This window comes from Scyliorhinus torazame, chromosome 19 (assembly GCF_047496885.1).
Source record: "Scyliorhinus torazame isolate Kashiwa2021f chromosome 19, sScyTor2.1, whole genome shotgun sequence".
NCBI lineage: Eukaryota > Metazoa > Chordata > Chondrichthyes > Carcharhiniformes > Scyliorhinidae > Scyliorhinus > Scyliorhinus torazame.
This window is the reverse complement of record NC_092725.1, coordinates 17431320-17448238: the sequence shown is the minus strand read 5'-3', so window position 1 is coordinate 17448238 and position 16919 is coordinate 17431320. Positions and strand designations below refer to the sequence as shown.

General features: G+C 51.6%; 1 protein-coding gene across 1 annotated transcript in view; it reads right to left on the bottom strand.

The window, feature by feature from the left end:
* Nucleotides 1–16919, bottom strand: part of LOC140396033 (matrix metalloproteinase-17-like) — a 331390-nt gene that overhangs the window by 158401 nt on the left and 156070 nt on the right. The window contains exons 3-4 of the mRNA XM_072484100.1: nucleotides 12065–12203; nucleotides 11007–11287 (exon numbers count right to left, since the gene is read on the bottom strand). Coding sequence (XP_072340201.1) covers nucleotides 11007–11287; nucleotides 12065–12203 — 420 coding nt within the window. The remainder of the gene's footprint in view (nucleotides 1–11006; nucleotides 11288–12064; nucleotides 12204–16919) is intronic.

Genomic DNA, 16919 nt, shown 5'->3' with positions numbered 1-16919 from the left:
CCTGGGAGTGTTTGATGTGGACAGTGTAGAGCGAGCTTTACTTTGTATCTAACCCCGTGCTGTACCTGTCCTGGGAGTGTTTGATGGGGACAGTCTAGAGGGATCTTTACTCTGTATCTAACCCCGTTCAGTATCTGTCCTGGGAGTGATTGATGGGGACCGTGTAGAGGGAGCTTTACTCTGTATCTAACCCCGTGCTGTACCTGTCCTGGGAGTGTATGATAGGGACAGTGGAGAGGGAGCTTTACTCTGTATCTAACTCCGTGCTGTACCTGTCCTGGGAGTGTTTGATGGTGGACAGTGTAGAGGGAGCTTTACTCTGTATCTAACCCCATGCTGTACCTGTCCTGGGAATGTTTGATGGGGACAGTGTAGAGGGAGCTTTACTCTGTATCCAACCACATGCTGTACCTGTCCTGGGAGTGTTTGATGGGGACAGTGTAGAGGGAGCTTTACTCTGTATCTAACCACATGCTGTACCTGTCCTGGGAGTGTTTGATGGGGACAGTGGAGAGGGAGCTTTACTCTGTATTTAACCCCGTGCTGTACCTGTCCTGGGAGTGTTTGATGGGGACAGTGTAGAGGAAGCTTTACTCTGTATCTAACCCCGTGCTGTACCTCTCCTGGGAATGTATGATGTGGACAGTGTAGAGCGAGCTTTACTCTGTATCTAACCCAGTGCTGTACCTGTCCTGGGAGTGTTTGATGGGGACAGAGTAGAGGGAGCTTTACTCTGTATCTAACCCCATCGTGTACCAGTCCTGGGAGTGTTTGATGGGGACAGTGTAGAGGGAGCTTTACTCTGTATCCAACCCCATGCTGTACCTGTCCTGGGAGTGTTTGATGGGGACAGTGTAGAGGGAGCTTTACTCTGTATCCAACCCCAAGCTGTACCTGTCCTGGGAGTGTTTGATGCGGACAGTGTAGAGGGAGCCTTACTCTGTATCTAACCCCGTGCTGTACCTGTCCTGGGAGTGTTTGACGGGGACAGTGTAGAACGAGCTTTACTCTGTATCTAAGCCAGTGCTGTACCTGTCCTGCAAGTGTTTGAAGGGGACAGTGCAGTGGAAGCTTTACTCTGTATCTCACCCCGTGCTGTGCCTGTCCTGGGAGTGTTTGAAGGGGACAGTGTAGAGGGAGCTTTACTCCGTATCTAACCCCATCTTGTACCTGTCGTGGGAGTGTTTGATGGGGACACTGTAGAGGGAGCTTTACTCTGTATCCAACCACATGCTGTACCTGTCCTGGGAGTGTTTGATGGGGACAGTGTAGAGGGAGCTTTACTCTGTATCCAACCCCATGCGGAACCTGTCCTGGGAGTGTTTGATGGGGATAGTGTAGAGGGAGCTTTACTCTGTACCTAACCCCGTGCTGTACCTTGCCAGGGAGTGTTTGATGGGGACAGTGTAGAGCGAGCTTTACTCTGTATCTAAGGCAGTGCTGCACCTGTCCTGAGAGTGTTTGATGGGGACAGAGTAGAGGGAGCTTTACTCTGTATCTAACCCGAGGGTGTACCTGTCCTGGGAGGGTTTGATGGGGACAGTGTAGAGGTAGCTTTACTCTGTATCGAACCCCGTGCGGTACCTGTCCTGGGAGTGTTTGATGTGGACAGTGTAGAGCGAGCTTTACTCTGAATCTAACCCCATGGTGTACCTGTCCTGGGAGTGTTTGATGGGGACAGTGTTTAGGGAGCTTTACTCTGTATCTAACCCCGTGCTGTACCTGTCCTGGGAGTGATTGATGGGGACAGTGTAGAGGGAGCTTTACTCTGTATCTAACCACATGCTGTACCTGTCCTGGGAATGTTGATGGGGCAGTGTAGAGGTAGCTTTACTTTGTATCTAACCCCGTGCTGTACCTGTCCTGGGAGTGTTTGATGGGGACAGTGTAGAGGGAGCTTTACTCTGTATCTAACCCCGTGCTGTACCTGTCCTGGGAGTGTTTGTTGGGGACAGTGTCGAGGGAGCTTTGCGCTGTATCTAACCCCGTGCTGTAGCTGTCCTGGGAGTGTTTGATGGGGACTGTGTCGAGGGAACTTTACTCTGTATCTAACCCCGTGCTGTACCTGTCCTGGGAGTGATTGATGGGGACAGTGTAGAGGGAGCTTTACTCTGTATCTAACCACATGCTGTACCTGTCCTGGGAATGTTGATGGGGCAGTGTAGAGGTAGCTTTACTCTGTATCTAACCCCGTGCTGTACCTGTCCTGGGAGTGTTTGATGGGGACAGTGTAGAGGGAGCTTTACTCTGTATCTAACCCTATGCTGTACCTGTCCTGGGTGTGTTTGTTGGGGACAGTGTAGAGGGAACTTTGCGCTGTATCTAACCCCGTGCTCTAGCTGTCCTGGGAGTGTTTGATGGGGACAGTGTCGAGGGAACTTTACTCTGTATCTAACTCCGTGCTGTACCTGTCCTCGGAGTGTTTGATGGGGACAGTGTAGAGGGAGATTTGCGCTGTATCTAACCCTGTGCTGTGCCTTTCCAGGGAGTGTTTGATGGGGACTGTGTGGAGGAGCTTTACTCTGTATCTAACCCCGTGCTGTACCTGCCCTGGGAGTGTTTGATGGGGACAGTGTAGCGGGAGCTTTACTCTGTATCTAACCCCGTGCTGTACCTGTCCTGGGAGTGTTTGATGGGGACAGTGTAGAGGGAGCTTTACTCTGTATCTAACCCCGTGCTGTGCCTGTCCTGGGAGTGTTTGATGGGGACAGTGTAGAGGGAGCTTTACTCTGTATTTAACCCCGTGCTGTACCCCTCCTGGGAGTGTTTGATGTGGACAGTGTAGAGCGAGCTTTACTCTGTATCTAACCCCGTGCTGTACCTGCCCTGGGAGTGTTTGATTGGGACAGAGTCGAGGGAGCTTTACTCTGTATCTAACGCCATCGTATTCCTGTCCTGGGAGTGTTTGATGGGGACAGTGTAGAGGGAGCTTTACTCTGTATCTAACCCCGTGCTGTATCTGTCCTGGGAGTGATTGATGGGGACCATGTAGCGGGAGCTTTACTCTGTATCTAACCCCATGCTGTACATGTCCTGGAAATGTTGATGGGGACAGTGTAGAGGGAGCTTTACTCTGTATCTAACCCCGTGCTGTACCTGTCCTGGGAGTGTTTGATTGGGAGAGTGTAGAGGGAGCTTTACTCTGTATCTAAACCCGTTCTGTACATGTCCTGGGAGTGTTTGATGGGGTCAGTGTAGAGGGAGCTTTACTCTGTATCTAACCCTGTGCTGTAGCTGTCCTGGGAGTGTTTGATGCGGACTGTGTCGAGGGAACTTTACTCTGTATCTAACCCCGTGCTGTACCTGTCCTGGGAGTGATTGATGGGGACAGTGTAGAGGTAGCTTTACTCTGTATCTAACCACATGCTGTACCTGTCCTGGGAATGTTGATGGGGCAGTGTAGAGGTAGCTTTGCGCTGTATCTAACCCTGTGCTGTACCTTTCCTGGGAGGGTTTGATGGGGACTGTGTGGAGGAGCTTTACTCTGTATCTAACCCCGTGCTGTACCTGTCCTGGGAGTTTTTGATGGGGACAGTGTCGATGGAGCTTTACTCTGTATCTAACCCTATGCTGTACCTGTCCTGGGAGTGTTTGTTGGGGACAGTGTAGAGGGAGCTTTGCGCTGTATCTAACCCCGTGCTGTACCTGTCCTGGGAGTTTTTGATGGGGACAGTGTAGATGGAGCTTTACTCTGTATCTAACCCTATGCTGTACCTGTCCTGGGAGTGTTTGTTGGGGACAATGTAGAGGGAGCTTTGCGCTGTATCTAACCCCGTGCTGTAGCTGTCCTGGGAGTGTTTGATGGGTACAGTGTCGAGCGATCTTTACTCTGTATCTAACTCCGTGCTGTACCTGTCCTGGGAGTGTTTGATGGGAACAGTGTAGAGGGAGCTTTGCGCTGTATCTAACCCTGTGCTGTACCTTTCCTGGGAGGGTTTGATGGGGACTGTGTGGAGGAGCTTTACTCTGTATCTAACCCCGTGCTGTACCTGTCCTGGGAGTGTTTTATGGGGACTGCGTGGAGGAAGCTTTACTCTGTATCTAACCCCGTGCTGTACCTGTCCTGGGAGTGTTAGAAGGGGACAGTGGAGAGGGAGCTTTACTCTGTATCTAACCCCGTGCTGTGCCTGTCCTGGGAGTGTTTGATGGGGACAGTGTAGAGGGAGCTTTACTCTGTATTTAACCCCGTGCTGTACCTCTCCTGGGAATGTATGATGTGGACAGTGTAGAGCGAGCTTTACTCTGTATCTAACCCAGTGCTGTACCTGTCCTGGGAGTGTTTGATGGGGACAGAGTAGAGGGAGCTTTACTCTGTATCTAACCCCATCGTGTACCAGTCCTGGGAGTGTTTGATGGGGACAGTGTAGAGGGAGCTTTACTCTGTATCCAACCCCATGCTGTACCTGTCCTGGGAGTGTTTGATGGGGACAGTGTAGAGGGAGCTTTACTCTGTATCCAACCCCAAGCTGTACCTGTCCTGGGAGTGTTTGATGCGGACAGTGTAGAGGGAGCCTTACTCTGTATCTAACCCCGTGCTGTACCTGTCCTGGGAGTGTTTGACGGGGACAGTGTAGAACGAGCTTTACTCTGTATCTAAGCCAGTGCTGTACCTGTCCTGCAAGTGTTTGAAGGGGACAGTGCAGTGGGAGCTTTACTCTGTATCTCACCCCGTGCTGTGCCTGTCCTGGGAGTGTTTGAAGGGGACAGTGTAGAGGGAGCTTTACTCCGTATCTAACCCCATCTTGTACCTGTCGTGGGAGTGTTTGATGGGGACACTGTAGAGGGAGCTTTACTCTGTATCCAACCACATGCTGTACCTGTCCTGGGAGTGTTTGATGGGGACAGTGTAGAGGGAGCTTTACTCTGTATCCAACCCCATGCGGAACCTGTCCTGGGAGTGTTTGATGGGGATAGTGTAGAGGGAGCTTTACTCTGTACCTAACCCCGTGCTGTACCTTGCCAGGGAGTGTTTGATGGGGACAGTGTAGAGCGAGCTTTACTCTGTATCTAAGGCAGTGCTGCACCTGTCCTGAGAGTGTTTGATGGGGACAGAGTAGAGGGAGCTTTACTCTGTATCTAACCCGAGGGTGTACCTGTCCTGGGAGGGTTTGATGGGGACAGTGTAGAGGTAGCTTTACTCTGTATCGAACCCCGTGCGGTACCTGTCCTGGGAGTGTTTGATGTGGACAGTGTAGAGCGAGCTTTACTCTGAATCTAACCCCATGGTGTACCTGTCCTGGGAGTGTTTGATGGGGACAGTGTTTAGGGAGCTTTACTCTGTATCTAACCCCGTGCTGTACCTGTCCTGGGAGTGATTGATGGGGACAGTGTAGAGGGAGCTTTACTCTGTATCTAACCACATGCTGTACCTGTCCTGGGAATGTTGATGGGGCAGTGTAGAGGTAGCTTTACTTTGTATCTAACCCCGTGCTGTACCTGTCCTGGGAGTGTTTGATGGGGACAGTGTAGAGGGAGCTTTACTCTGTATCTAACCCCGTGCTGTACCTGTCCTGGGAGTGTTTGTTGGGGACAGTGTCGAGGGAGCTTTGCGCTGTATCTAACCCCGTGCTGTAGCTGTCCTGGGAGTGTTTGATGGGGACTGTGTCGAGGGAACTTTACTCTGTATCTAACCCCGTGCTGTACCTGTCCTGGGAGTGATTGATGGGGACAGTGTAGAGGGAGCTTTACTCTGTATCTAACCACATGCTGTACCTGTCCTGGGAATGTTGATGGGGCAGTGTAGAGGTAGCTTTACTCTGTATCTAACCCCGTGCTGTACCTGTCCTGGGAGTGTTTGATGGGGACAGTGTAGAGGGAGCTTTACTCTGTATCTAACCCTATGCTGTACCTGTCCTGGGTGTGTTTGTTGGGGACAGTGTAGAGGGAACTTTGCGCTGTATCTAACCCCGTGCTCTAGCTGTCCTGGGAGTGTTTGATGGGGACAGTGTCGAGGGAACTTTACTCTGTATCTAACTCCGTGCTGTACCTGTCCTCGGAGTGTTTGATGGGGACAGTGTAGAGGGAGATTTGCGCTGTATCTAACCCTGTGCTGTGCCTTTCCAGGGAGTGTTTGATGGGGACTGTGTGGAGGAGCTTTACTCTGTATCTAACCCCGTGCTGTACCTGCCCTGGGAGTGTTTGATGGGGACAGTGTAGCGGGAGCTTTACTCTGTATCTAACCCCGTGCTGTACCTGTCCTGGGAGTGTTTGATGGGGACAGTGTAGAGGGAGCTTTACTCTGTATCTAACCCCGTGCTGTGCCTGTCCTGGGAGTGTTTGATGGGGACAGTGTAGAGGGAGCTTTACTCTGTATTTAACCCCGTGCTGTACCCCTCCTGGGAGTGTTTGATGTGGACAGTGTAGAGCGAGCTTTACTCTGTATCTAACCCCGTGCTGTACCTGCCCTGGGAGTGTTTGATTGGGACAGAGTCGAGGGAGCTTTACTCTGTATCTAACGCCATCGTATTCCTGTCCTGGGAGTGTTTGATGGGGACAGTGTAGAGGGAGCTTTACTCTGTATCTAACCCCGTGCTGTATCTGTCCTGGGAGTGATTGATGGGGACCATGTAGCGGGAGCTTTACTCTGTATCTAACCCCATGCTGTACATGTCCTGGAAATGTTGATGGGGACAGTGTAGAGGGAGCTTTACTCTGTATCTAACCCCGTGCTGTACCTGTCCTGGGAGTGTTTGATTGGGAGAGTGTAGAGGGAGCTTTACTCTGTATCTAAACCCGTTCTGTACATGTCCTGGGAGTGTTTGATGGGGTCAGTGTAGAGGGAGCTTTACTCTGTATCTAACCCTGTGCTGTAGCTGTCCTGGGAGTGTTTGATGCGGACTGTGTCGAGGGAACTTTACTCTGTATCTAACCCCGTGCTGTACCTGTCCTGGGAGTGATTGATGGGGACAGTGTAGAGGTAGCTTTACTCTGTATCTAACCACATGCTGTACCTGTCCTGGGAATGTTGATGGGGCAGTGTAGAGGTAGCTTTGCGCTGTATCTAACCCTGTGCTGTACCTTTCCTGGGAGGGTTTGATGGGGACTGTGTGGAGGAGCTTTACTCTGTATCTAACCCCGTGCTGTACCTGTCCTGGGAGTTTTTGATGGGGACAGTGTCGATGGAGCTTTACTCTGTATCTAACCCTATGCTGTACCTGTCCTGGGAGTGTTTGTTGGGGACAGTGTAGAGGGAGCTTTGCGCTGTATCTAACCCCGTGCTGTACCTGTCCTGGGAGTTTTTGATGGGGACAGTGTAGATGGAGCTTTACTCTGTATCTAACCCTATGCTGTACCTGTCCTGGGAGTGTTTGTTGGGGACAATGTAGAGGGAGCTTTGCGCTGTATCTAACCCCGTGCTGTAGCTGTCCTGGGAGTGTTTGATGGGTACAGTGTCGAGCGATCTTTACTCTGTATCTAACTCCGTGCTGTACCTGTCCTGGGAGTGTTTGATGGGAACAGTGTAGAGGGAGCTTTGCGCTGTATCTAACCCTGTGCTGTACCTTTCCTGGGAGGGTTTGATGGGGACTGTGTGGAGGAGCTTTACTCTGTATCTAACCCCGTGCTGTACCTGTCCTGGGAGTGTTTTATGGGGACTGCGTGGAGGAAGCTTTACTCTGTATCTAACCCCGTGCTGTACCTGTCCTGGGAGTGTTAGAAGGGGACAGTGGAGAGGGAGCTTTACTCTGTATCTAACCCCGTGCTGTGCCTGTCCTGGGAGTGTTTGATGGGGACAGTGTAGAGGGAGCTTTACTCTGTATTTAACCCCGTGCTGTACCTCTCCTGGGAGTGTTTGATGTGGACAGTGTAGAGCGAGCTTTACTCTGTATTTAACCCCGTGCTGTACCTGCTCTGGGAGTGTTTGATGGGGACAGAGTCGAGGGAGCTTTACTCAGTATCTAACCCCATCGTGTTCCTGTCCTGGGAGTGTATGATGGTGACAGTGTTGAGGGAGCTTTACTCTGTATCTAACCCCGTGCTGTATCTGTCCTGGGAGTGATTGATGGGGACCGTGTAGACGGAGCTTTACTCTGTATCTAACCCCATGCTGTACATGTCCTGGGAATGTTGATGGGGACAGTGTAGAGGGAGCTTTACTCTGTATCTAACCCCGTGCTGTACCTGTCCTGGGAGTGTTTGATTGGGACAGTGTAGAGGGAGCTTTACTCTGTATCTAACCCCGTTCTGTACATGTCCTGGGAGTGTTTGATGGGGTCAGTGTAGAGGGAGCTTTACTCTGTATCTAACCCTGTGCTGTACCTTTCCTGGGAGTGGTTGATGGGGACCGCGTGGAGGAAGCTTTACTCTGTATCTAACCCCGTGCTGTACCTGTCCTGGGAGTGTTTGATGGGGACAGTGTAGAGGGGGCTTTGCGCTGTATCTAACCCTGTGCTGTACCTTTCTTGGGAGTGTTTGATGGGGACCGCGTGGAGGAAGCTTTACTCTGTATCTAACCCGGTGCTGTACCTGTCCTGGTAGTGTTTGATGGGGACAGTGTAGAGGGAGCTTTACTCCGTATCTAACCCCGTGTTGTACCTGTCCTGGGAGTGTTTGATGGGCACAGTGTATAGAGGGAGCTTTACTCTGTATCTAACCCCGTGCTGTACCTGTCCTGGGAGTGTTTGATGAGGACAGTGTAGAGGGAGCTTTGCGCTGTATCTAACCCCGTGCTGTACCTGTCTTGGGAGTGTTTGATGGGGTCTGTGTAGAGGGAGCTTTACTCTGTATCTAACCCCGTGCTGTACCTGTCCTGGGAGTGTTTGATGGGGACTGTGTGGAGGAGCTTTACTCTGATTCTAACCCCGTGCTGTACCTGTCCTGGGAGTGTTTGATGGGGACTGCGTGGAGGGAGCTTTACTCCGTATCTAACCCCGTGCTGTACCTGTTCTGGGAGTGTTTGATGGGGACAGTGTAGAGGGAGCTTTACTCTATCTAACCCCGTGTTGTACCTGTCCTCGGAGTGTTTGATGGGGACAGTGTAGAGGGAGCTTTACTCTGTAGCTAACCCCGTGCTGTACCTGTCCTGGGAGTGTTTGATGGGGACAGTGTAGAGGGAGCGATACTCTATATCTAACCCCGTGCTGTACCTGTCCTGGGAGTGTTTGATGGGGACAGTGTAGAGGGAGCTTTACTCTGTATCTATCCCCGTACTGTACTAGTCCTGGGAGTGTTTGATGGGGACAGTGTAGAGGGAGCTTTACTCTGTATCTAACCCCGTGCTGTACCTGTCCTGGGAGTGTTTGATGGGGACAGTGTAGAGGGAGCTTTACTCTATCTAACCCCGTGTTGTACCTGTCCTGGGAGCATTTGATGGGGACAGTGTAGAGGGACTTTACTCCGTAAAAACCTTGTGTTGTACCTGTCCTGGGAGTATTTGATGGGGACAGTGTAGAGGGAGCTTTACTCTGTATCTAACCCCGTGTTGTACCTGTCCCGGGAGTGTTTGATGGGGACAGTGTAGAGGGAGCTTTGCTCTGTATCTAACCACATGCATTACCTGTCCTGGGCGTGTTTGATGGGGACAGTGTAGGGGGAGCTTTACCCTGTATCTAACCCTGTGCTGTACCTGTCCTCGGAGTGTTTGATGGGGACTGTGTAGAGGGAGCTTTACTCTGTAGCTAACCCCGTGCTGTACCTGTCCTGGGAGTGTTTGATGGGGACAGTGTAGAGGGAGCGATACTCTGTATCTAACCCCGTGCTGTACCTGTCCTCGGAGTGTTTGATGGGGACAGTGTAGTGGGAGCTTTACTCTGTATCTATCCCCGTACTGTACTAGTCCTGGGAGTGTTTGATGGGGACAGTGTAGAGGGAGCTTTACTCTGTAGCTAACCCCGTGCTGTACCTGTCCTGGGAGTGTTTGATGGGGACAGTGTAGAGGGAGCTTTACTCTGTATCTATCCCCGTACTGTACTAGTCCTGGGAGTGTTTGATGGGGACAGTGTAGAGGGAGCTTTACTCTGTATCTAACCCCGTGCTGTACCTGTCCTGGGAGTGTTTGATGGGGACAGTGTAGAGGGAGCTTTACTCTGCATCTAACCCCGTACTGTACCTGTCCTGGGAGTGTTTGATGGGGACAGTGTAGAGGGGGCTTTACTCTGTATCTAACCCCGTGCTGTACCTGTCCTGGCAGTATGTGGTTGGGCTGGTTTGGAATGACTCCTCATTACTCTCTCAATGCCGGCTCCTCCTCAATGGGGAGCCCAAATGCAGACTGAGTGACCACTTTGTAGAACACCTTCGCCAAGTGCGCCAGCATGACCCTAACCTCCCTTTTGACTGACATTTACCTCACCACCTTTTGTCTTGCCTACCCGTCTGCCCTGGGCCTGCTACGATGCTCCAGTGAAACCCATTGCAAAGTAGGAGGCGTGTCATGGGAGTGTCCCTTCAAGAAATGTCTTTATCTTATCACATGGCTTTAGTGATGTCATTGTGTGGGTGGAGCTGGGCTGTGGCTCTGAGTTTTACTTTCGCTTTGAGTTTGACCTGGCTTTGTATTGCACAGGTTGGAAAGAAATGTCTTTCGAGCTGTAGTTTTAAAGCTGTTTCCAGATCACTTGATAACTTAAAAGTGATAACTGGTTTCTGGAAAGAATTCAAACCTGCTTTTGTGGAAAGGAAACAGGTGTATCCATATCAAACCACACCAGACCACACATCCCCTCCCCCACTGGGCCATCTGTCACTTTTTTACTAGTTTTTGCTTTCGCTGAGCGCTGACCTTTGCTCTGCCTCAGCCCTTGGCACAGCCATTAACCCACCCTCCTGCCACGCGCCTGTGACATCTTTGCAGCAATCTCTGATCGCCCCCCCGCCAGCCGCTGAGGGTCTACTTAGCCCCTGTTGCATCACGCACCCCCTTCCTCTCGCCGTTCTGCCCCCTCTACGGTTCTGGGGAAGAGCCGCAAGGCCTCGATTTGTGAGCTTCTCTCCCTCTCTCGCTCTGCGCGAGGCTTTTCTTTCCCACTCCGCACCGCGCCCCAGCTGTGTCGGACAGCGGCCATACGCACTTTTGTCGTTGTACGTCCACGTTTCGTCATCGTCGAAGTGCGTGTTGCCCGAGATGTGGTGGTCGCCGGGGAAGAAGGCATGGGCCAGGGTGCCCTCGGGTCCATCGAAAGGGTAGCCATCGCCGTGGTTCGAGCGACTGAAGTCGATAACGATGTCAGCTTCACCCGAAACCTCCTTGAACTGTAAGAGTGAGGCCCTACTCCACACCTGGAAGGCGGACATCAGCAGCTGCCTGACTGTGTCTGCATGGATCTGCGAGCGCTGGGAATAACTGTTAACCCTGTGGAGAAAAATGGCGGAACACTGTAGGCAGTCTGAGGTAGGGAGGGTTGTAGGAGGCTGGAGGCAGTTACAGGGATAAGGAGGGCTGTAGGGATTGGAGGAGGTTATAGAGTTTGGGAGGATTGTAGGGGTTGGAGGAGTTTAGAGAGATAGGGAGGGTTGTATGGGTGTAGGAGTTTACGGATGTATAGAAGTTATAGGGGAAGGACAGGGATAGGTTTAGTCAGCTGTCAAGAGACAGGACTTGACTTGCGAACAACGACATAGTATTTTCAAATCCCTACCTCGCCTGCAGCTGATGGACACGTTTACTCAGCAGTAGGCCGGAAATGAAGCCTCCAATTTTCCTGCTGTGTGATTCTGCTGTTCAGTGCAACACAGGCGTAGAATAGGTTAACTAGGCCGAGATTGAGGCCCGAGATTTCCCTGCGGTGTGAATGTGTGGTCCAAAACCACAAGGGGGCGAACAGGTTCACTAGGCCAATATTGGGGCCTGGGACTTACCTGCTGTATGAGCCAGTGGTCCAGGACCACACAGGCAGAGAACAGGTTAACTAGGTCGAGATTCGGGTTGGGAATTTCCTGCTGTGTGTGTACGCGGTCCAGGACCACACGCATGGAGAACAGGTTAACTAGGCCTAGATTAGGGCCTGAGACTCTCCTGCTGTGTGTGTATGCGGTCCTGTTCCACACAGGCGGAGAACGGATTAATTAGGCCGTGGTTGAGGCCTGGGATTTTCCTGCAGATTCTGTTGGCTTTCACTCAGACATTCACCTCCAGGTCAGGAGTTTCTTTTTCCACACTGTCCCGGCCAGGGCATATCTCTTCCTCCTCCTCCTCATGATCTCCGAGGTCCCGATGATGTCAGGCAAGGAGCACCGTCGCTTCTTCATCAAGCCCAGGGTCTCATCATCTGTTGGAGAGAGTTAGAAACAGCGGGTGAGAGGGAATCAGAGAGTGTGTGCGAGAGCGAGAGAGAGAGAAACAGCGAGAGACACCAAGAGATTTCCTCGAGTGCATGAGGGATTGTTTCTTCGAGTAATATATTATAGTGCCAACCAGGAAGCGGGCTATTTTAGATTTAGTTTTATGTAACAATGAAGAGTTGATAAATAGTCTTGTCTTTAAGGATCCTCTTGGAAGGAGTGATCACAGCACGCTAGAATTTCAAATTCAGATTAAGCGAGAGAGGACACAGTGCCACACTGGAGTTTTAGCATTGGGCAGAGGTAATTACACAGGCCTGAGGAAAGAGTTGGCCCAAGTGGACTGGGCTCATATTTCATAGAATTTACAGTGCAGAAGGAGGCCATTCAGCCCATCGAGTCTGCACTGGCTCTTGGAAAGAGCACCCTACCCAAGGTCAACACCTCCACCCTATCCCCATAACCCAGTAACCCCACCCAACACTAAGGGCAATTTTGGACACTAAGGGCAATTTATCATGGCCAATCCACCTAACCTGCACGTCTTTGGACTGTGGGAGGAAACCGGAGCACCCGGAGGAAACCCACGCACACACGGGGAGGACGTGCAGACTCCGCACAGACAATGACCCAAGCCGGGAATCGAACCTGGGACCCTGGAGCTGTGAAGCACTTGTGCTATCCACAATGCTACCGTGCTGCCTTATAACTGAGGGTAGGATAGTTGAGGGACAATGATGAATGTTCAGGGAGATACTAAACACCCCTCAATTAAAGTATATTCCTGAGAGGAAGAGGAATTTGAAAAGGGACAACAATGTTCCATGGCTAAACATGGAAGTCATGGAAGTATATCCTACAAAGGAGAAAGCTGGAGCATACCATAGTGCAAAGGCTGTTGGTAAACTGGAGGGTTGGGAGAACTTTAAGGTTCAGCAAAAGGCTACTAAAAATAAAATTAAACGAGCTAAGATGAACCACAAAAGGGAACTAGCAGAAAACATAAACACTGATACCAAAAGCTTAAAGAGGAAGAGAATAGCTAAAGTAACTGTTGTTCCTTTAGAGGACGATACTGGTCAGGTAACAATGGGGAACACAGAGATGGCGGAGATACTGAACCAATATTTTGCCTCTGTCATCCATGTAGAGAATAATAAACCATTTCCAAAAGCTACGTTTAATGTAGAGGAACTTGGTGCAATAACCATCACTCGGGAGACGGTATTGAATAAAGTAATGGGACTAAAGGCAGATAAGCCTCCAGAACCTGATGTCCTGAACCTTGGGGTATTAAAGAAAGTGGCAGCAAAGATTCTGGATGCATTGGTTCTGATATTTCCCTATTCAAAAAGGGAGAGAGGACAAAAGTAGGAAACTATCGGCCAGTTAGCTTGACCTCTGTGGTGGAGAAGTTACTGGAATCGATCATTAAAGAGGAGATGACTGCACATTTGGAAAGACAAACCCAATCCACCATTGTCAGCATGGGTTGATGAAGGGTACGTCACGCTTGACAAACTTGCTTGAGTTCTTTGAGGATGTAACCAGTAAGGTGGATAATGGGGAACCTGTGGATGTGGCGTATCTAGACTTCCAGAAGGCATTTGACAAAGTGCCGCATAAAAGTCTGATCCAGAAGGTGAGATCGCAGGGGATTGGGGATAGAGTACTCCATTGGATTGAGGATTGGCTGACTGACAGAAAGCAGAGGGTCGGGTTAAATGGGTCCTTCGCTGGCTGGTGAACTGTAACTAGCGAAGGGGCTGCAGGGGTCAGTCCCCGACCTCAACCGTTTACAATCTATAGAAACGATCTGCAAGCAGGGACAGAGGCTAACGTACCAAAATTTGTGGATGATACTAAAATTGGCTGGAAAGCAGGCAGTGAGGAGATACAGGTTTTACATATGGATATCAATAGGCTAGGAGATTGGGCCAAAATTTGGCAGATGGAGTTAATTCTCCGAGGTTAGCCATTTTGGCCGAAAAAATAGAACGGTAAATTATTATCTAATCCCCGTTGGGGGATGGGATTCACGCCGCCCCCCCCCCCCCCCGGTGATTCTCCGACCCGGTGGGGGGGGGGGGGCGGAGAATCCCGCCCCACATCTGGAGTATGGTGTCCAGTTTTGGTCTCCTTGATTGAGGAAGGATGTGGCGACATTGGAGGGAGTTCGGAGGAGCTTCACCAGATTGATTCCGGGGATGAAAGGGTTGACGTACGAGGAGAGATTAAAAAGTTTGGGTTCATACTCGCTGGAGTTTAGAAGGATGAGAGGGGATCTGATCGAGGTATATAAAATACTAAGAGGGATTGACAAAGTCAACATGGACCAAATGTTCCTCCTTGTGAGACAATCTAGATGAGAGGTGACAGATAAAGGTTGAGAGGCGGTAGATTTAGAACTGAGATGAGGAGGAACTACTTCTCGCAGAGGGTGGTGAATTTGTGAACTCGCTGCCCCATAGTGAATCGGAGTCATTAAATAGTTTCAAGAAGGAGATAGATATATTTCCGATAAAAAACGGGTTAAAGGGATATGGGGAACAGGTAGGGAGGGTGATTTGAGACCAGGAAGAGATCAGCCATGATCTGATTGAATGGCAGTGCAGGCTCCAAGGGCTCAATTGCCGTAATCTGCTCATACGTCCTATGTTCCTATGAGAGAGAGAGAGAGAGAGACAGAGAGAGAGAGAGAGAGACAGCGAGAGACAGAGAGAGACAGCGAGGGACAGAGAGAGACAGCGAGAGACAGCGAGAGACAGCGAGAGACAGAGAGAGACAGCGAGAGACAGCGAGAGAAAGAGAGAGAAAGAGAGAGACAGCGAGAGACAGAGAGAGACAGCGAGAGACAGCGAGAGACAGCGAGGGACAGAGAGAGACAGCGAGGGACAGCGAGAGACAGAGAGAGACAGCGAGAGACAGAGAGAGACAGCGAGAGACAGAGAGAGACAGCGAGAGACAGCGAGGGACAGAGAGAGACAGAGAGAGACAGCGAGAGACAGCGAGAGACAGCGAGGGACAGAGAGAGACAGCGAGGGACAGCGAGAGACAGAGAGAGACAGCGAGAGACAGCGAGAGACAGCGAGGGACAGCGAGAGACAGCGAGAGACAGCGAGGGACAGCGAGAGACAGCGAGAGACAGCGAGAGACAGCGAGAGACAGAGAGAGACAGCGAGAGACAGAGAGAGACAGAGAGAGACAGCGAGAGACAGCGAGAGACAGAGAGAGACAGCGAGGGACAGAGAGAGACAGCGAGAGACAGCGAGAGACAGAGAGAGACAGCGAGAGACAGCGAGAGACAGCGAGAGACAGCGAGAGACAGCGAGAGACAGCGAGAGACAGAGAGAGACAGCGAGAGACAGAGAGAGACAGCGAGAGACAGAGAGAGACAGCGAGAGACAGCGAGGGACAGCGAGAGACAGCGAGGGACAGCGAGAGACAGCGAGGGACAGCTAGAGACAGCGAGAGACAGCGAGAGACAGCGAGAGACAGCGAGAGACAGCGAGAGACAGAGAGAGACAGCGAGAGACAGCGAGAGACAGAGAGAGACAGCGAGGGACAGAGAGAGACAGCGAGAGACAGCGAGAGACAGAGAGAGACAGCGAGAGACAGCGAGAGACAGCGAGAGACAGCGAGAGACAGAGAGAGACAGCGAGAGACAGCGAGAGACAGCGAGAGACAGAGAGAGACAGCGAGAGACAGAGAGGGACAGCGAGGGACAGAGAGAGACAGCGAGAGACAGCGAGGGACAGAGAGAGACAGCGAGAGACAGCGAGGGACAGAGAGAGACAGCGAGGGACAGCGAGAGACAGCGAGGGACAGAGAGAGACAGCGAGAGACAGAGAGGGACAGCGAGAGACAGCGAGGGACAGAGAGAGACAGCGAGAGACAGAGAGAGACAGAGAGAGACAGCGAGAGACAGCGAGAGACAGCGAGAGACAGAGAGAGACAGAGAGAGACAGCGAGAGGCAGCGAGAGACAGCGAGAGACAGCGAGAGACAGAGAGGGACAGCGAGGGACAGAGAGAGACAGCGAGAGACAGCGAGAGACAGCGAGGGACAGAGAGAGACAGCGAGAGACAGCGAGGGACAGAGAGAGACAGCGAGGGACAGCGAGAGACAGCGAGGGACAGAGAGAGACAGCGAGAGACAGAGAGAGACAGCGAGAGACAGAGAGAGACAGCGAGGGACAGCGAGAGACAGCGAGGGACAGAGAGAGACAGCGAGAGACAGAGAGAGACAGCGAGAGACAGAGAGAGACAGCGAGAGACAGAGAGAGACAGCGAGAGGCAGAGAGAGACAGCGAGAGACAGCGAGAGGCAGAGAGAGACAGAGAGAGACAGAGAGAGACAGCGAGAGGCAGAGAGAGACAGCGAGAGGCAGAGAGAGACAGAGAGAGACAGCGAGAGACAGAGAGAGACAGCGAGAGACAGCGAGAGACAGCGAGAGACAGAGAGAGACAGCGAGAGACAGAGAGAGACAGAGAGAGACAGCGAGAGACAGCGAGAGACAGCGAGAGACAGAGAGAGACAGAGAGAGACAGCGAGAGGCAGAGAGAGACAGCGAGAGACAGCGAGGGACAGAGAGAGACAGCCAGAGACAGCGAGAGACAGAGAGGGACAGCGAGAGACAGAGAGGGACAGCGAGAGACAGAGAGAGACAGCGAGAGACAGAGAGAGACAGCGAGGGACAGAGAGA